Genomic DNA, 17,003 nt, shown 5'->3' with positions numbered 1-17,003 from the left:
TGCAATAAATCTACTGAGATCTCCAAATGCATTTGTTTTAACAGCCACCTCTACTAAACTACGCCGCTGTCTCGATTAACGGCCCGGCAATGCCATTTCCATTCGCAAAACCCTGCTTTGATTGACACGTTGATTGCCCAATGCGAACGTTAAGCATGCGACTAGATAGAGTTATGGGTGAATCTGGATCAAATGGAGCAGTCTGACGCTTGCCAATAAAAGATTATGCTTTACCATAAATGTTACTCCTGGGGGGGATTTTGGACAAATTAACAGTTGGTACAAGTCAGGTCAGATGATGGCAGTCTGCCAAGCTTATCTATTTGGGCAACCCCCTGAGGCCAATGAGCTTTTTGGCCACCGGCTCGCTAGCACGCTGTCCGGGCGGAGAGGGCGCCAGATGTTAGGTGCGGCACGGAAGGGTGTGAGTACGGCAACCAATAAAACTGTCCTGATGGCAAGAATTAACCGCCGTGCACACCGAGCACTATAACCCATGGATTAACCCATTTTGACCTGGGAACGATTCTACAAATGTCTTCTAAATCCTGACAGTTTTCTGAAAAACCTTATGTTTCTATGTCAGTCGTTCTCAAACATTTTCATGTCAAGGACCCACACAAATATATGACATTGGCTGCCGACGCCCATTTGAAAATATGTAGTTCCAGGGACCCCTCCAGAAGCAAAGATTTGAGTTAAAAACGTTCACTCTGTAACAATATATAAGATTTCAGGCACATTTTCACGATTTTTCAAAAATAGCAGACCTACAAGCTCGTAGCGCGGCACTCGGTGCCGCGCTATGAGCTTGTAGATCTGCTATTTTTCAATAGCTAAAGTATAACATAATGCTTAAAACACAGTCGTTTGGAAGCACGTCACACACCTTACAAGATCCTGCAGATATACAAGCTCGCTTGTGGATCTGCTACTTTTGATACTTTTGCGCGACGCTGTAGGACAATGAATTATATGGCGTTAATTTATGAAAAAGCACAACAAGGAAGGTTAGAGCAGCGGTTTTCATTCAACCTTTTTCATATCAAGGTCCATTATTTATTCGGCATTTGAGCCACGGACCACCATTTGAGGACACTTGATGCCTCTCAGACTCAAAAGATTAATAATTTTATCGTTGGACAAGATTCCATGCTGTATTGATGTTGGTATCATAGGAGAGCTAACAGGCAAACGTTGATCAAAATAACAACACTACTTCTACATGTTCTAATTGTGTAGACTTATTGTACATTGAGTAATGCCGATGTTTAACAATAATTTAACTCTTGAGAGCCTAACATGAAACCAAATGGACCCATACGGGATTACGGGTCCATTTGGTCTCTTGTTGAGTGTCAAATTATTAAACCAAACTTGGTTTAATTTTACACTCTCAAGAGCTAAAGAATGTGGTTACCAACTCTCCCATCATTTAGCTAGGGACCACCTGGAACCCCCTCGAGGACCACTGGTGGTCCCCGGACCACTGGCTGAACACCACTGAGTTAGAATATGGAGTTAAGAGGTTTCTGCCCCTGACGGCGCCGTTTTTTTTCCAGTTGCATGGGCCTTTTAATCAACGTTGTCCTCGTTGATCTATGTTCCTTGGAGGACATGTAGCCGACTCTAGTCTCCACCGGCTTCCCGAATGACTGGAGGCCGTGTGTGTGTGCGTGTGTGCGTGCATGCTTCTGTGGGTCAGCAAGCTGTGTTCTGTTCTGACAGCAGCCCCTGGACCAGTCCGCCTGGTGATAGATCGTGCTTCTCCTTCTGTTTGCTAAGCCACCATTCTGCTGCGTGCTGTGCCTGCCGTTTCAAACTCTGGCCCGCAGGTGGCAGTGTGGCACCGCGCATCAGACCACGGCTCATGATCTCGTCTCTTTTCTCTTCTCCTCCTCTTCTCTGGCCTCTCTTTTATGGTCTCTGTCGGGGTGGCAAACCTCGTATGTCCAAAACTGTTACCTTTCAGGTTTCAAAATCGGCAAAAGCAGCAGATCCTCGAGCTTGAAACTGCTTTCGATGCTTTTGTGTGCCTCGGTCGTGTGATCAAGTAGGGTGCTGAAATGAAAAAAAAAACATGTTCTGGGCGGGAACCCCTTTTGGTGTCAGCATTATGTTATGCTTTAGCTAATGAAAAATAGCAGACCTACAAGCTCGTAGCGCGCCACCGAGTGGCGCGCTACGAGCTTGTAGGTCTGCTATTTTTGAAAAATTACTGACGACTGACATAGAAACATAGCTTTTTCAGAAAACTGTCAGGATGTAGAAGACGCATCTCCCCCCCCCCCCCCCCTCTCTCTCTGTACAGTGAGATGTTGGCCTGTGGGAGGCAGGGAGGAGTGCTGGGTGTTTATGTTTAGCTATTTTTCAATAGCTAAATTATAACATAATGTTTAAAACACAAAGGGGTTCCCGCCCAGAATGGGTTAACTAAGCGTTGCTGCGGAGCGGAGGAGACTCTTCCCCGCCAATTAATTCATTGTTGCTGTCGTCGGGCAGAAACCTCTTACTAATACTTCCATACTTTGTTCTCGTAAATTAACATCCTACTTGGTCGTACTACGGCTTGTGTGAAGATCTGCTACTTTTGCTAATTTTTTAATTTGAATCCTGAAAATACCAGTTTTGGACATATGAGGTTTCCACCCGACGGAGACGATATATTTATATATCTATATATTGCAGTGGTTCTGAACACCTTTTATTCATTTCAAGGATTCCCCCCCCCCCCCCCCCCCCCCCCATAACCCTGAGAGTAGAGAGTACAAATGGAACCAAATGGACCCTGTAGCAGTTGCATTCGCTTCCATTTGGACACTCTCTCTGACCCGCTAACCTGTAAGGATCCATTTGGAGGCTCCTCAAGGAACCCTGGCAGTCCCAGGTCCCCTAAATTTAATTTAACACAACGGTGGACCCCTGATCCCACTGTTGTATTAACCCATTTAGAGGACGATTCTACAAATGCCTTCTAAATCCTGACGGTTTTCTGAAAAATCTATGTTTCTATGTGTCAAACAATTCCATGTCGAGGACCTCCAGAATTATATGAAATTGGCCGCCAACCCCCATCTGAAAATATGTTGTTCCAGGGACACCTCAGAAGCAAAGATTTGAGTTAAAAGCGTTGGCTCTGAAAGAATATATATTCAAAGATTTGCACTACATTTTCACGATTTTTCACAAATAGAAGACCTACAAGCTTGCTATGAGCTTGTAGATCTGCTATTTTTCAATAGCTAAAGTATAACATAATGCTTAAAACACCAAAAGGGGTTCCCGCCCAAAATGGGTCTGATGATAAATGCCTAAATTGTAAACGGCAAGATTGATGTTGTATATTATATATATATATATATACTGTAGAGCATTTGTGCATGCCGGTACAAATGAGCTGTTGTGACGTAAACCTTTACCCTCTACAGTTCACTCATAGAGGCTCCTTTCTCTCCCTATACTACTCTCGTTAGTAAGTCACATGACTCGGCTGATTGATTTAAGTCAATTAGTTTGAATAAACTGTTGCGCCACTTGTAGAATCCACAGGGCTTCCTGGTTCTCTGTTAGCCAGACTACTGCAGGAGAGACGAATGGAATGGTCTAAAATGTTGTTCGCCATTAATTGGGTTTCCTTCCCTCTGCTGTTCTCTGTAGGTACGCCATCCCTCCGGAGCATGGGAAGAGGTTGGAGAGGCTTGCACAAGGTAAGCGAAAGAACATTGTTATTTTATTGTATATATTTGTTGTCGTTGAAAATAGCAGATCTACAAGTATAAAGTAGGACTTGACTGTATGTATGTTAGTATAAATAATCATAGTAAAACGGTACAATATTTGCCTTCAAGGTGGAAGTATGAAGTAAATTAAAATTACCTCAAAGTTGTACTTAAGTAACGGTATTTGAGTAGAGTTCTGGGCAACTTTCCACCTCTGGGAAGCAGCACTCTAAAAGCTTGTAGCACGATTCACCCAGAATGCCTTGGGGCTGAGGTGCTTCTGGTTGTGTTTTTGGTCCCTACCGAGAGAAGAGGTGTTGAATGTGTACCACCGCACGCACGCACGCACGCACGCACGCACGCGCTGCCTCCTTTTACACATGGACACAGAAACAAGCATGCACTCACACACACTAAATGAAGAGTCCTCACAGAGTAGTTCCTCCTCATCATCCTCCCTCTTCTCTCACTCTCCTTTGGTCCATGTTCTCTCCTAACCTTCACTCCCTCCATCTCCTGTTAACTGTTTAGATGCCACGCCCGAGATAACACGATTAATCTACCTCTTTGTCCAGAGGTCGCCACGCCCAAGATTGGCCAAAATCCCCAATGCGTGCACATTTATTGACATTATGGGCTCAAAATGAGATGAAATAGGCATGATCGACGCGTAATAAAACATTAATCCAACCTCCCACTAATCAATTTACAATTTAGATTTACAATCCAGAGCGAGTTACATTAAGCAGGAACAAAAAACATGGCAATACATCACATACATAACAAGTAGTTCTCGTAAGCTAAGAACGTAACAGTGGACTATCTAGAAAATGGAACTATGCATGTATAGTGCTATATAAAAAGGTATAAGTCTACATACAATGCTATCTAAGTCTACGGGCCATGATGGAGTCTGAAGAGGTGGGTTTTCAGACTACGGCGGAAGATTGGGAGTGAGGCTGCAGTTCTGATTGTAATGGGAAGTGCATTGCATAGTTTTGGAGCCAGAAGGGAGAAGAGTTTGGAACGCGTGGAGCGTTGTCCCGGCGTATTTAGTAAAGGTACTTCCAGCTTACCTGCGTTGGCTGATCATGAGTGCGCGGGAGGGTTTGTAGGGTTCGATCAAACTTGCAAGATATGGGGAAGCTTTGAATGCCAGCATCAGACTTTTGTATTCTGTGCGGGCAGCGACCGGGAGCCAATGGAGGGGAGCGGAGAAGGGGGGAAGACATGTGAGAATTTTGTCTGGTTGAACACCAAGCGAGCTGCGGCATTTTGGATCTGTTTCATCAAAGCACTGATCGCATCGCTAGTAGGACTCGTCGGGCCTCCGCAGAGCCGGGCGCTCGGTTAGTTTCACTTCCACCAAAACAACAAGGCCGCCTCTTCTTCACTCATGTTGCAAATTCGGCTGGCACCTGCTACCTAAAGCATCTACCGACTACCGCCCCCTGGAGTCCCAGGAGTTTTTCACCACTCTTTCATCTCTCTCTCTCTCTCTCTCTCTCTCTCTCTCTCTCTCTCTCTCTCTCTCTCTCTCTCTCTCTCTCTCTCTCTCTCTCTCTCTCTCTCTCCCCCCTAATCAATTAGGGTGTTGCAGTTGTGTACTTTTTCATAGACCTCATAGATGGCTTCAACTTTCACGAGGCCGTCCAGGGCGGTGCCACCTGTGGGCTCAGCAGGGAAACCACAGATGTACATGCTCACGATGCATCACACGTCGCAGTGCGACTCGTGGGCTCGTAGATATACGCCAATGTTCAGTGAAGATAAACAGAAAAGGGCCTAGCATAGAGCCCTGAGGAACTAAATATGTTTACTTCTTTTTTTTCTATGCAAGCTGAACACCAACAAGCAGTTATGTCCCTGTAGATAAACAACACTAGCGACACAAAAAGAAGAAAAGCTAGGGAAAAGTGTGGCGCTTTCATTCCCCCCCTTTTCTTTTTTTAGCCTCTCAACTTTGTGTGAGTGACACCTTTTGTTGACAGACTGTCTGGGGAGATGCAGAGTGCAACACCTCCACACTGGAAAACATCTTCCCCCTAGCTGCTGTTATGTCCCAGTCAAAGACCTGACACACACACACACACACACACACGCACCATTGTAATTTGAAATTCAAATGCTGCCTAAGATAGCCCAGGCATAGGTACATGAGCAGGTTTCAACCTCAAACTCTGTGTGTGTGTGTGTGTATTCGCACGCGCATGCAGGCATATAAGCCTCGATGTTTGTCTCCTGTCAGGCTTCAAACGTGTGAGGAAACTGCTGTTTGCAATCAAAGGTTTTAATGATAAGAAACTCAAAGGTTATATGCTAAAGATACAGGTTTTAAAATGGGTGGACTGTAAAGCAGAGGTCTAGGATGCACGGCCTGCATGTTGCCTTCAAAGTAGATCTGTGGACTGAATCTAAATCCATTTTGGGCGGGAACCCCTTTTGGTGTTTGAAGCATTACGTTATACTTTAGCTATTGAAAAATAGCAGATCTACAAGCTCATAGTGCGCTACTCGGTGCCGCGCTGAGCTTGTAGATCTGCTATTTTTGAAAAATCGTGAAAATGTGGCCCAAATGTTAGAATATATTGTTTCAGAGCGAACATTTTAACTCAAATCGTTGCTTCTGGGGGGTCCCTGGAACAACATATTTTCAGATGGTGGTCGGCGGCCAAATACATATCTTCGGTGATTCTTGTGATCCGGTTGTTATTATCAGCAACCTTTCAGCCGTGTTTATGGGGAAGTAAAACGGCATGTAGCAGCCATATAAAAACAACACAAATCACAACACGCGGCACATTAAAATTAAACATGATCGTTGCTGTCAGTCAGAAACCTCATATCTCCATATTTTTACTTTTTGAGAAACACAATTACAAGCCTTACTTCACCACCACATCCTTTATGATTCCCTTAATGTCGCCAATGGATATAAATGTATCTATTGTGTGTGTGTGTGTGTGTGTGTGTGTGTGTGTGTGAGAATGTAAAAGCTGGTGCAGCCTGAAAGGAGCGTCTTGAGGCTCTAAGTTAATAGGAGCCCTGCACACAGCGCCGGCTGCATTTTAATGTGGATTAATACCCAGACTGCACCAGTACATTAGTCACTTTTTATCAGCGCCAAGACATGCGCGCGCGCACATACACACACGCACCGAGACACGCACGAGACGCACACACACAATAACACATTTGTGGGTCTCCCCATTTCTCCTCTCGCTCCGTGTCCTCATCTCTCTTGCCCGTTCTCTCTCTCTCTCTCTCTCTCTCTCTCTCTCTGTGTGGCGTTGTCGTCCTTCATGACAGTGAAGGATTAAGCTGCTCCTAATGTCAGTGGCATTCAAGTTGACTTGGTTAAAGGCACCCATCTACAACCAACCAACCAACCAACCATCTTGAAGTCACTAGAGAATAGACTTCTAGTTTGCCATTTGCACGAATGCATACAGTAGGAACTCTTGGAGCTCAGCTCTGTGTTGGCATTTAACCCATTAACTCATTACAGCCAGAGTAAATGCATAAATAAATCAGGCCTTGCCAGCGTTTTCAAGTGTTTTTACTAACCTTTCAAGACCCATAGAATATTTCGCTCCACGACGATCGACACACTGATGGTCTCATAAGACGGCGGAGAGTTTCTAAAACACAGGAAAAAAATCACACCCGTGTAAAGTGAGTGGTGCAACTCTGTGTGGGGGTAACGTGCCCAGGGTGCCGGCCCGGTTCGGTCGAGCTGCCCCGCCCCCGAAACGGTTGAGAAATGACAGAGTTACCATGTGGGAGTCCCCAGGTGGTCCCTGTACTGTACTGTAATTGTACTGTACTGTCACACCCGAAATCATCATATATATATATACAGTTAATATGTGTGTGTGTTAGGCTGCACAACAGTGACACTTGGTTGTGAAAACCGTTATTTTCGTGCTCGAACAGACCCAGACAGGGACCCCAGGCAGGGACCCAGGGACACACAAAGCTCCATAATGGAGTGGCTGCACCACTCAACAAGGAAGCATACTTGTTTGACATTAGACCGGACAGGGTTGGAAGAACGCATCTTGGATATATTTTCTTTTTACTACATGTAGTACCAAAACTGTGACCCAAAAAAAAGAGATTTGAACTGAACCGTGGGCGTACTGAACCGTTGGACCCCTAGTGTGTGTGTGTGCGTGTGTGCGTGCGTGCGTGCGTGCGTGCTGGAGAGCAGTATTTATCTTCCACAAGTTATAATTACCAGGGCACACGGCAGCAGCCACCGTCACCTCACATCAGTCACACAGACACATTACCCAGCGCTCACAATCTAACATCATATGTTACTTTAATGACACTCTGTGTGACTCCAGGCAGTATGACCCCCCGCCGTGGCTCTGCCATCTCTCTCTCTCTCTCACACACACACACACACACACACACACACACACACACCACCGTGTCAGGATGACGGAAGGACTTGTCTAACTCCCCGTACAACAAGTTCTACCGCTGTTTGACTTTGGGGGCCGTCTTTTGCTTCGAAGACGCGTTGACGTGTTAATACAGTGACACCAGAGTTGAGCACACATTATGACACGCGTCCTTCAGGGAGAAGTGCGCCGCTGGGCCACGTGTTGAGCGCAGTGGGAGCGAGCGGAAGAGAGAGACGCATACGAGGTTGTGGATGTTGTTGCTGTCTGACAGAAACCTCTTATCTCCATAATATTATAACCGTTTTTGTGTTTTTTTTTCTTCTTGGCGTAAATTAATGTCCTACTCGATCATATTATAGCCTCACACAAAAGCATCAAAAGTAGATCCGCAAGCTCGAAACTTGGAGCTTGTGCGATACATAAATCTATACCATCATGCATACTTGCATAGAGTACAAACATACTATTGGGCTACATCCGTATGCGCCGAGCCCAAGCGCTCGCCTTAACCCATTTTGGGGCAGGAACCGCTTTTGGTGTTTTAAAGCATTATGTTATACTTTAGCTATTGAAAAATAGCAGATCTACAAGGTCATAGTGCGGCACCGAGTGCCGCGCTACGAACTTGTAGGTCTGCTATTTTTGAAAAATCGCGAGAATGTGCCTCAAATCTTTTAATATATATTATTACAAAATACAGAGTGAACATTTTAACTCAAATCTTTGCTTCTGGGGGGTCCCTGGAACAACATATTTTCAGATGAGGGTCGGTGGTCAATTACATATCATTTTTGGGGTCCTTGACAGGAAATATTGAGAACCACTGATACAGACATGAGGTTTTCAGACATTTTAAAATGTTCGACGTCAGGCCACGGGCAACCTCTCAACAACAATGCGTGGGATTGGTGCGTTTGGCCTTACCATTTACTTCTCCACAGTGCTCACTGTCCTTTTCTTCTCATTCAGAAGAATAACCCATTTACTCCTCCAGGGACTAAGTAAATTATATGTATTCATAGTGAGGAAGTCAAGTTCAAGGTAACGCTGATATTATGCATGTTATCTCCAACAACATGCCCATTGTCACTTCCTCCTGAGAGGTGGTGACTGCCTGACTCACTGCTGTGTTGGAAAATCAAACAACATGCAGCAATGGCTCCCAAACGGTGTGCCAAGGACCATGGCATTGAGAGCCATGAGACCAGGACAGAGTTTTGAGTGGAAACGTTAATCAATAAAAGCCTTGATTGTGAGCTTTGTAAGATATAGTGTGCAGACTTCTATTTTTTTTCCTTCTTTTTTACCCTACTAGTACAGGCTTGGATGTTGTGACATTGTGACAACATTATTATTGAAACTATGTAATACAACTTTACTATATTTTAAAAGTACTGTATATCAGCACTTTGTACACACTTCTTTTTTTAAATTATTATTTTTTTAGAGAGGGACAGACAGTAGGCTGACAGGAAATGGGGGAGAGAGATGGAGGAGTGACATGCAGTAAAAAAGGCTGTTGGGATCGGGAGTCGAACGCACGGCACACTGCCAGACTGGGCTACCGGCCCAGGTGCCTGGACCGCTGAGCCACGGCCCAGGCCTTTTTAAAATAATAATACATTAAAATGTATTTATTTTATTACAAGTCATAGTAAATTTGTACCCCACCTCTCTCTCTCTATAGGTTTTTTCCCTGGCAGTTCCCAGGGCTGTGATGCCTTCCTCCGCCACAAGATGACGCTCATCTCTCCATCCATCCTGAAGAAGTACAGCATTCCCTTCGACAGGGTGAGTGGTTGTAGTTCACCGCTGGCGCTAACCGTTAGCTGTTAGCGCTTGTGTTTCTGTAGTCCATAATAAAACATTTACATAGGCCTATTTAATCCATTCAGGACGGGAACCCCTTTTGGTGTTTTAAGCATTATGCTATGCTTAACACTCCCAACGCGGATCGCGTATCAATACGTTATCAATTAATCAAACGTCGGGTGCGGATCACGTATCAATACGTTTCAATCACTTTTTTATTGAATACTTTCATTCATCTTTTTACCCACCCGGACAATGAAGAACCATCGCCCTATCATTGCTGCTTACTCCCGCTCACGTGATCAGAAAAAAAAACAAAAAACAAAAACCCCCCTCCCCTCCTGAAAACAGGAGGGCTGGCCGCTTTACGTGTAGAAGCCAGTTGAACGCTGAACGGAACGCTGCCTATTGCCTAAACACATATGCACCAGATCGGCATTGCAATGCATAACATCTGCAACACACATGGACAGATGCATGTTTCCTTCTTCATACTGTAGCGACCAAACGATCCCCGAGCCTACAATACTACGACCTAACCACAGTATCGAGGGAGACAGTGTTCCGTTGGTGGATCACGTATCGCCATGCAGAGCCGTCATAATCGGAGATCGCTCAGACGTGTGATTGTAACGCTTTTTTATTCATTATAATTGTAGTGATAAGACCGCAATGAACGCGTCGGGGACGTAATCGACCCGGGTGTAATGTATAACGAACTTTTCCGCGACCTAAACCGTGGTGTTGTCATCTGTGGAAGTCATTTTTTCCTTCTCGTCGACATCACAGCCGGGTGACGCTTTTTTTCCCCTCCATCGCCCCCAAGCTGCATGCCCATAGCCTGGCTTGGCCAGCCTCATAGCGGGGATTCACTGAAGATTCTTCCCCGGAGGAAACATCAGTGAACCCTCGCTATGAGTCTGGCCGTGCCAGGCTAGCATGCCCAGGCATGTTCCCCTACACTAGCTTGAAAAACGAAATCAGCTGATGACACGTCTCACCGTTATACTATAGTTCTGAACCGAACGGTGGAATGGGACTTTTTATAGCCGTACGGATCAAGACTTTTGCTGCCCAATGTGCCCATGACCCCCCCCCCCAATGTTACTGCGATCAAAACAATGAAAGCAGTGAGATAGATTAGGCGAGGCGGCAATCATCATCAAAAAGAAAGCATAGTTATGAAGGTTTATAGTCAGACATTGACAGGCAGATATAACAATAAACACAATAAATATGCTATACATCCTATACATCGAATGAAAGCCCTGAATGTGTACTTTTACGATGAAAATAGTAAACATTGATCCCATGTACAGTTTGTCATAAATTGGATACTGGGTGGATGCACATTGCGCCCACCAGATATAACTGCAGAGAAGACATCGACCCGAACTCAATATTCACAAAATAAGGCCTATAGCGACATATAAATACTATATACCGTATGAAACAGAAGACTCTCTGCTTTCATAAGGAAAAAAATTGTACTGTAATAATAAAAAAATCACACCCCTGTGAAGTGAGCAGTGCAACTCTACTTCTCTACTTATTCACTACAGCTCGCTATATACGGACTGAGGCAGAAAGTCATGTAAACCTTTTATTTACAGTTTGGTCTGTAAACTTCTACTGTAATAATAAAAATCACACCCCTGTGAAGTGAGCGTTGCAACTGTTCTGTACTTATTCACTACAGCTCGCTATATACGGACTGAGACAGAAAGTCATGTAAACCTTTTATTTACAGTTTGGTCTGTAAACTTCTACTGTAATAATAAAAATCACACCCCTGTGAAGTGAGCGGTGCAACTGTTCTCTACAGTTGCACCGCGCAACTATAAAGAACAGTTGCACCGCTCACTTCACAGGGGTGTGATTTTTATTATTACAGTAGAAGTTTACAGACCAAACTGTAAATAAAAGGTTTACATGACTTTCTGTCTCAGTCCGTATATAGCGAGCTGTAGTGAATAAGTACAGAACAGTTGCAACGCTCACTTCACAGGGGTGTGATTTTTATTATTACAGTAGAAGTTTACAGACCAAACTGTAAATAAAAGGTTTACATGACTTTCTGCCTCAGTCCGTATATAGCGAGCTGTAGTGAATAAGTAGAGAAGTAGAGTTGCACTGCTCACTTCACAGGGGTGTGATTTTTTTATTATTACAGTACAATTTTTTTCCTTATATAAGCAGAGAGTCTTCTGTTTCATACGGTATATAGTATTTATATGTCGCTATAGGCCTTATTTTGTGAATATTGAGGAGTTCACGTCCATGTCTTCTCTGAAGTTATCTGGTGGGCACAAGCTGCATTCAATAACCAATTACTGTCTAACTGTAGATGGGATCAATGTTTACTGTTTTCCTCGTAAAAGTACACATTCAGGGCTTTCATTCGGTGTATAGGATGTATAGGATATTTATTGGGTTCAATTTTATATCTGCCTGTCAATGTCTCTGACTTTAAACCATCCATAACTCTGCTCGCTGTTCAAGATAACCACTTCCAGGCAAATGCAGGTGTTGCAAAAAGGTCAATATCTCCAGAATGGAACATGGTAAAATCAAAATGTATTTTTTTAATTGAAGTGGACAAGTTCAGCTTTCTTTTGATGTAGGCGTGTGATTCTCGCTATAAGAGAACATTTTACTGTGGGCCCCCGAACAAGGCCTTTGTGCAATGTTAAACGGCAGCAACATCCAAATAGGCCTGTTGAGATCTTGCAGCAATCAAAGTGTTAAGCTGTTGGAAAAATAGCAGATCTACAAGCTCATAGCGTGGCACCGAGTGCCGCGCTATGAACTTGTAGGTCTGCTATTTTTGAAAAACCTGTGAAAATGTTGTGCAAATCTTTGAATATATTCTTTCAGAGTGAGCGTTTTTAACTCAAATTATTGATTCTGGGGGGTCCCCTGGAACAACATATTTTCAGACCCCCAGAATACAGATAATTCTGGGGGTCCTTGACATGAAAAATGGTTGAGTACCACTGATACAGAAACATGGGTTTTTCAGAAAACTGTCAGAATTTAGAAGACATTTTTTTAATTTCGACCTCAGGCCTAAATGGGTAAAAAAGAAGAATGAAGCTTAGCTAGATCGACAAAATATGAGCAACATAATAATTATTCACTCCCATTCATTATACAAAATTAGAAATAAAAAGTAAAACAAGAACCACTGGGGAAATTGTTGCGCCCTTTTCCGTCCTTTTGTTCAAGCTGGACTTTTGTTCAGCGGCGGTCTCTCAAAAAGTAAAACGGGCTACTATTTCAGGGGGAAGCACAACACTGTCATGCGTCACGTCATAGTATAAAATAGGGGTAATCAGACTAATCGATTTACCCTAAAAAAAAGTCACCGTCAGAATGACCACACTAAGAAATCAATTAATAGTGATCACCCCCTCAGAAGTACAAATGACTAAACCTTAACGTTGGAAGTTGAGTTGAAAACAACAGATGTTTGGCAGTGATAATAGTGTCTCGTATAGTCTCACAGGACAACACGACCAGCCTCCTCCTCCACAGGACCAAAAGTCCAGAACAAACCGACAGGAGCGGTTTGCTGTAGCCAACGCAAGTGCCAAAACAAACAATTTCACAAGTTTTTGAGAAATCCAGGATCGGGATAAATGTCATTTTGACATGATGTTGACAGTGACAGTCCGATATAGGGGGCCCAGGGGTACAGATGGCCTGACAAGCAGCGTATAAAAGGCTTGGTAAAAAAGTAAGGACGGTTGCTGTCACCCGATATACCCGAGACTATCTCGTCTGTGACTTTGCTTTGCTATAATATAACTTAGAACTAACGTATTCCGACAAGTCTGGTCTACTTCAATTCTGCGTCTTGACTGCATTCCTCCCTGGCCATCGGAGATCTACTACATCAACAAAAAAGGTCTGAAGTATTTTAAACTTCAATTTAACCCATTTTGGGGCGGGAACCCCTTTTGTTGTTGTTATATGTTATGCTTTAGCTATTGAAAAATAGCAGATCTACAAGCTCATAGCGCGCCACTCGGTGGCGCGCTACGAGCTTGTAGATCTGCTATTTTTGAAAAATCGAAGAACCACTGACATAGAAACATAGCTTTTTCCGAAAACTGTCAGGATGTAGAAGACATTTTTAGAATCTGATCTCAGGTCAAAATGGGTTAAGATGATGTAGTGAAGAACTGTTAACAAAAAAAACAACAAAAAAACACCACAACCTATTGCTACAGAAAAATGAACGGAAGATTAAAAGTTTAAGGGAAAAAAAAACAAGGGAATGTGCAATGCATGGGTGCTGTCAGCATAACTTCAGCATGTTTTATTTTAATTTTCTTTTTCCTTCCGTTCATCTCGTGTTCCTGCCCCTGTGGGCGTCATTATCACCTCCGATGTGCCACCGTCTCACGCACGCACGCACGCATGCACGTGTGTGTGTGTGCGTGAGAGAAGTGTCTCGGAAGTGTCATAACACACACGCACAGCCCTCACTTCAACCATCCAAAAAACAGGAAACCCCGACTTGTTGTTCTTTCTTTCTATTTCCCCGTGAACTTATTTTCGGCGCACACCTCCTTCCTTCCCTCGGTCTGGAAAGTTTACCTCCTATACTCTCTACCCCTTGATTCACACCACCACCATCATCATCATCATCATCATCACTTGTCTGCTCGTCTTTTGATTTTCTCATCTTCTCTTTCCTTCCCCTGACTGTGCCAGAAGCGAAGCTCTGCCAAATTGGTCTTTTAGTTTTTTTATTGCGCAGACACCCCCCCCCCCCTCTCTCTCTCTCTCTCTTTCCTTCTCGCATACAAAACTAAAGTTCCTTTTAACAAGGTTGAGCAGGAACTGGAGAGAGACTGACGTCAATCCCTGAGCTGCAGCTTATGAGAACAAACGTGGAAGTTTAGACTTATCCTTTTTGTACATGTATTGCAAGTTCTTTGTTCAGGGGTGAAAGTGTTCCAGCCCGTGAGTCTTACTCTTTAACCCGTTAATGGTGTTTGCACACTGGTGCGGTTTCTTTTTCTCGGACGAATATCGGAAATGAATTTCGGAGGACGTAAACAAATAATTGACCCCACTTTATGTCAATCACGTTTGCACACTGCCGCCGAATATTTTGCTTGTATAAAGTTTTGGTGGGGGTGTCTAGTGGGGTGTTGGTAACTGGCTGACAGCTAGTGAAAGCCTACTACTTTCTACTGTCTAGTGGGGTGTTGGTAACTGGCTGACAGCTAGTGATAGCCTACTACTTTCTACTGTCTAGTGGGGTGTTGGTAACTGGCTGACAGCTAGTGAAAGCCTTCTACTGTCTAGTGGGGTGTTGGTAACTGGCTGACAGCTAGTGATAGCCTACTACGTTCTACTGTCTAGTGGGGTGTTGGTAACTGGCTGACAGCTAGTGATAGCCTACTACTACTTTCTACTGTCTAGTGGGGTGTTGGTAACTGGCTGACAGCTAGTGATAGCCTACTACTATCTACTGTCTAGTGGGGTGTTGGTAACTGGCTGACAGCTAGTAATAGCCTATACTTTCTACTGTCTAGTGGGGTGTTGGTAACTGGCTAACAGCTAGTGATAGCCTACTACTTTCTACTGTCTAGTGGGGTTCGGTTCACAGACCTGGGGTAATTTTTGCCTCAAGCAAATCTTCTCAGAATGGAAGGCACGGCAGAGGTTACAATAATGAATTCCTTAATAGCTGGCTACAGAAGTGTTAATAGCTTAATTTTAAATAATCACTTGAACCCTATCGTTCCTATTCTGGGGCTGAAATAGCTACACTATATAATATCAAATAAATACCAGAAATATTTCATCCCACAAAGATTATTTGTCTTTTTTGATTGACAATAAAATACAAACATGAACATTCGTATTCATGTGTACATAACATGCCCCAAAGAAAAAACACAATGCAGCTGTGAGAGTGTGTTTCCATTGTGGTCTTTGTGAGTGTAAACATGTATATAGTCCCTTGAAGTCACCATTTGAATTCCCTCAATGCGGCCATGAATAATTTAACTTACCCGGACTCAAATGTATTATGCAAATACACATTTCCATGCTTTGATGGTCCTTAGAATCCCCGCAATGACACATTAAAAATGTGTCATTGTGTTTAACATTAAAATGTAAATATGCTTCTCTTTGGATTTGCCTCTTGGTCTGTATATATAGAATGTGCCATTTCAATTCCCTCTGTGACAAATTGGAAAAGAAATATATAAAATGCAATTTGACATGGGACATAACCTTGCATTAAAAATACCTTAGTGTTTTCTCAGGGAATTTCAGTGGTTCTCAACCAGTGGTCTGGTGACCACCAGTGGTCCTTGAGGGGATTCCAGGTGGTCCCCAGCTAAATGATGGAGAGTTGGTAACCAAATGGACCCTTATAGATCTTTAACTCGTAACATGAAACCTAATGGACCCGTAAGAGTCCATTTGGTTTCATATTACGCTCTCAAGAGTTATTGTTAAAACAGCTGCATTACTTAGTTTCCAAGAAATACACACATCGAGAATATAGAAGAATTATTGTATTCAAACGTTTTGCCTGTTATCTCTCCTATGGTACCAACATCGATAGCCTACAGCACGGGATGGAATTAAAAGATTTGCGTATGAGAGGCTAAATCCCGTGAAACGGTGGTCGGTGGCTCAAATGGCGAATAAAATAATGGACCTTGGTTCCCTTTAGAGGCGTGTTCACAGCACTGTCCGCTCTGTTATGAAGACAAAGCACAGCCTAGAGCGCTTTCTGTGCTGAAAATGAAAGAGGCGAGACCTCATCTCCGCCCAGACAGCAGTACCGGTCATATCACTACCTTGTCCAAGAGCTCCTTTTACACTTAAGGCAACCCATGGCCCATTCTGGACGGGTTAAAGCATTGTTATATTTAAGCTATTGAAAAATAGCAGATCTACAAGCTCATAGGTGCCGCGCTACGAGCTTGTAGATCTGCTATTTTTGATAAACTGTAAAAATGTGGCACCAATCTTGGAATATATATATATATATATATATATATATATATATATATATTCT

The 17,003-nt window shown here is 43.5% G+C and overlaps 1 protein-coding gene across 8 annotated transcripts in view; it reads left to right on the top strand.

Moving 5' to 3' along the window:
• Positions 1–17,003, top strand: part of kdm4b (lysine (K)-specific demethylase 4B) — a 77,989-nt gene that overhangs the window by 24,750 nt on the left and 36,236 nt on the right. For all 8 annotated transcript variants that reach the window (XM_079506651.1, XM_079506649.1, XM_079506652.1 and 5 more), the window contains exons 7-8: positions 3,658–3,707; positions 9,822–9,925. In XM_079506651.1, the coding sequence (XP_079362777.1) occupies positions 3,658–3,707; positions 9,822–9,925 (154 nt within the window). The remainder of the gene's footprint in view (positions 1–3,657; positions 3,708–9,821; positions 9,926–17,003) is intronic.

The sequence above is a fragment of the Electrona antarctica genome (assembly GCF_951216825.1).
Source record: "Electrona antarctica genome assembly, chromosome: 7".
NCBI classification, from domain to species: Eukaryota; Metazoa; Chordata; class Actinopteri; order Myctophiformes; family Myctophidae; genus Electrona; species Electrona antarctica.
The sequence above is the reverse complement of the archived record's forward strand: the minus strand, read 5'-3'. Positions and strand labels throughout refer to the sequence as shown.